Here is a 1976-nt window from a genome sequence, read left to right on the forward strand (position 1 = left end):
ATGGCTGGGTTAGCTACCTCTGAGGACTGCTCTGTACTGGACTATCACAGAAATAATTGGGTTCCATCCTTAAATGTTGCCACCTCACTGCTCACCTCCCATTCTAGATTGTTAATAATTATGAAATATTTGTTATAAAGTGTGTAGCCCCCTAACTGTGCTTTTCTCCCTTCACAGGCATGTTGAGCATTTCTGAGCCCAAATGACACCTTGACCTCCTCATGGCAGCTTTCAACCTCACCCTGCCTGACCCTTCAACATTCATCCTAATGGGCATCCCTGGCCTAGAAGTTGCTCACATTTGGATCTCCATCCCTTTCTCTATATTCTACATTATCGGCCTGTTTGGAAATTTCATGCTTCTGTTTGTTGTAGGCAAAGAGCAGACCCTACACAAGCCAATGTACCTGCTGATCTGCATGCTGGCACTCACAGACATCGGCACATCTACCGCTGTTATGCCGAAGGAACTGTGTATATTTTGGTTCAAGTTCAAAGGCATTACTGTGGGTGGCTGCCTCACCCAGATGTTCTTCCTTCACTCAATTTCTATTATGGAGTCAGCCGTCCTCGTGACAATGGCCTTTGATCGCTATGTTGCCATATGTAACCCTCTGAGATATGCCACTATCCTCACCAATGCAAGAGTAGCTCAACTGGGGCTCGTGGGTTTGATAAGAGCTGTTCTCCTCATGTTGCCCTTTCCCCTGCTTCTGAGTAGGCAGCCATTCTGTGCCAATCGCATTATCCCCCACACGTACTGCGAGCACATGGCTGTGGCAAAGATGTCGTGTGGGGACACCACTGTCAACAGGACATATGGCTTGGTGATGGCCTTTGTTGTCATTGGGGTAGATCTGACACTGGTTGCCCTGTCCTACAGTCTGATCATTAGGGCTGTCCTCAGAATCTCCTCCAAGAAATCCTGTCTGAAAGCCCTCAACACCTGCACAGCCCACATCTGTGTGATGATGACATCTTTTACTCTCTTCTTTTTCTCCATTCTGACACACCGGTTCGGTCAGAGCATCACTCCTTACGTTCACATCATCTTGGCAAACCTCTTCTTCCTCATCCCCCCCATGATCAACCCGATCATTTATGGCGTCAAAACCAAAGAGCTGCGTGACAAAGTGGTCAAATACATCTGCAGAAGCTGATCGCATGGAGAAAATTGACTTTAATCCTCTGTGACAAGATGGGGAAAGGAGATCTCCTCAATAATCAAGGGTGCTCTGTCCCAGTTCGACTGAGCTCCACATTGTACAAGTTAACAGACTGAAAAGTTCCTCACACCTCATGTCTTATCACTCCATCACCAAGCACTGCTCTCTCCGTTGCGAAGTTCCCTCTCTCTGACCACCATGTGAACTCTTTTGGCAGCACCCATCAGTCCCCAACCCCACACAGCCTGTCACTCAGCCTTTCTTTGGCTTCCAGAGTACCAGAAGATACTGAAGCATTCGAAAGCAAGGTGGCTTTGCATTAGTTCCTGTGTGAACAGGTTCTTGATCAGTTTGATGAACCAAAGCTATGCTTTCAGATAGTCAAAAACTAAATAAGAAACTACAATGCTGAACTTCTTTTTCATGTGTGCAGTGATCCAGAGAGTAAAATCTACCTAATTTTGCTATGTCCAGTTATTCAGGAAGCCTGGAGGATAAACTAAATTTTACAGGTTGAAAGTGATAATGTAGGAAAGCTGCTGCAGGAATTGAGAACATTCTTCTAGAGCTTGTTGGTGAGAGTTGTGAAACGATGTATTTTTGAGAACAGGACTTCTGTGGTAAACTATGACAATACCTGTTGAGTCAAATTACTGACCACTTTGCACAGTCGCTTTTCAGTAAGAATTTTCAGAACCAACACTAACTGTTCACATTGTCAAAGATGTCAAAAGTAGATGTTGAGATTTCATATTGGCATTTTTGAAACAGATGAAACAGAGATTGCCACCACATGTCGAGGTGATTGAA

The 1976-nt window shown here is 44.9% G+C and overlaps 1 protein-coding gene across 1 annotated transcript; it reads left to right on the forward strand.

Moving 5' to 3' along the window:
• The first annotated feature begins 221 nt into the window (after positions 1-221).
• On the forward strand, positions 222-1160 carry LOC125633091 (olfactory receptor 52P1-like). The gene has a single exon (XM_048842191.2). The coding sequence runs from the start codon at positions 222-224 to the stop codon at positions 1158-1160; it is 939 nt and encodes a 312-aa protein (XP_048698148.1).
• The last annotated feature ends 816 nt before the right edge of the window (positions 1161-1976 follow it).

The sequence above is a fragment of the Caretta caretta genome, chromosome 1, assembly GCF_965140235.1.
Source record: "Caretta caretta isolate rCarCar2 chromosome 1, rCarCar1.hap1, whole genome shotgun sequence".
Lineage (NCBI taxonomy): Eukaryota > Metazoa > Chordata > Testudines > Cheloniidae > Caretta > Caretta caretta.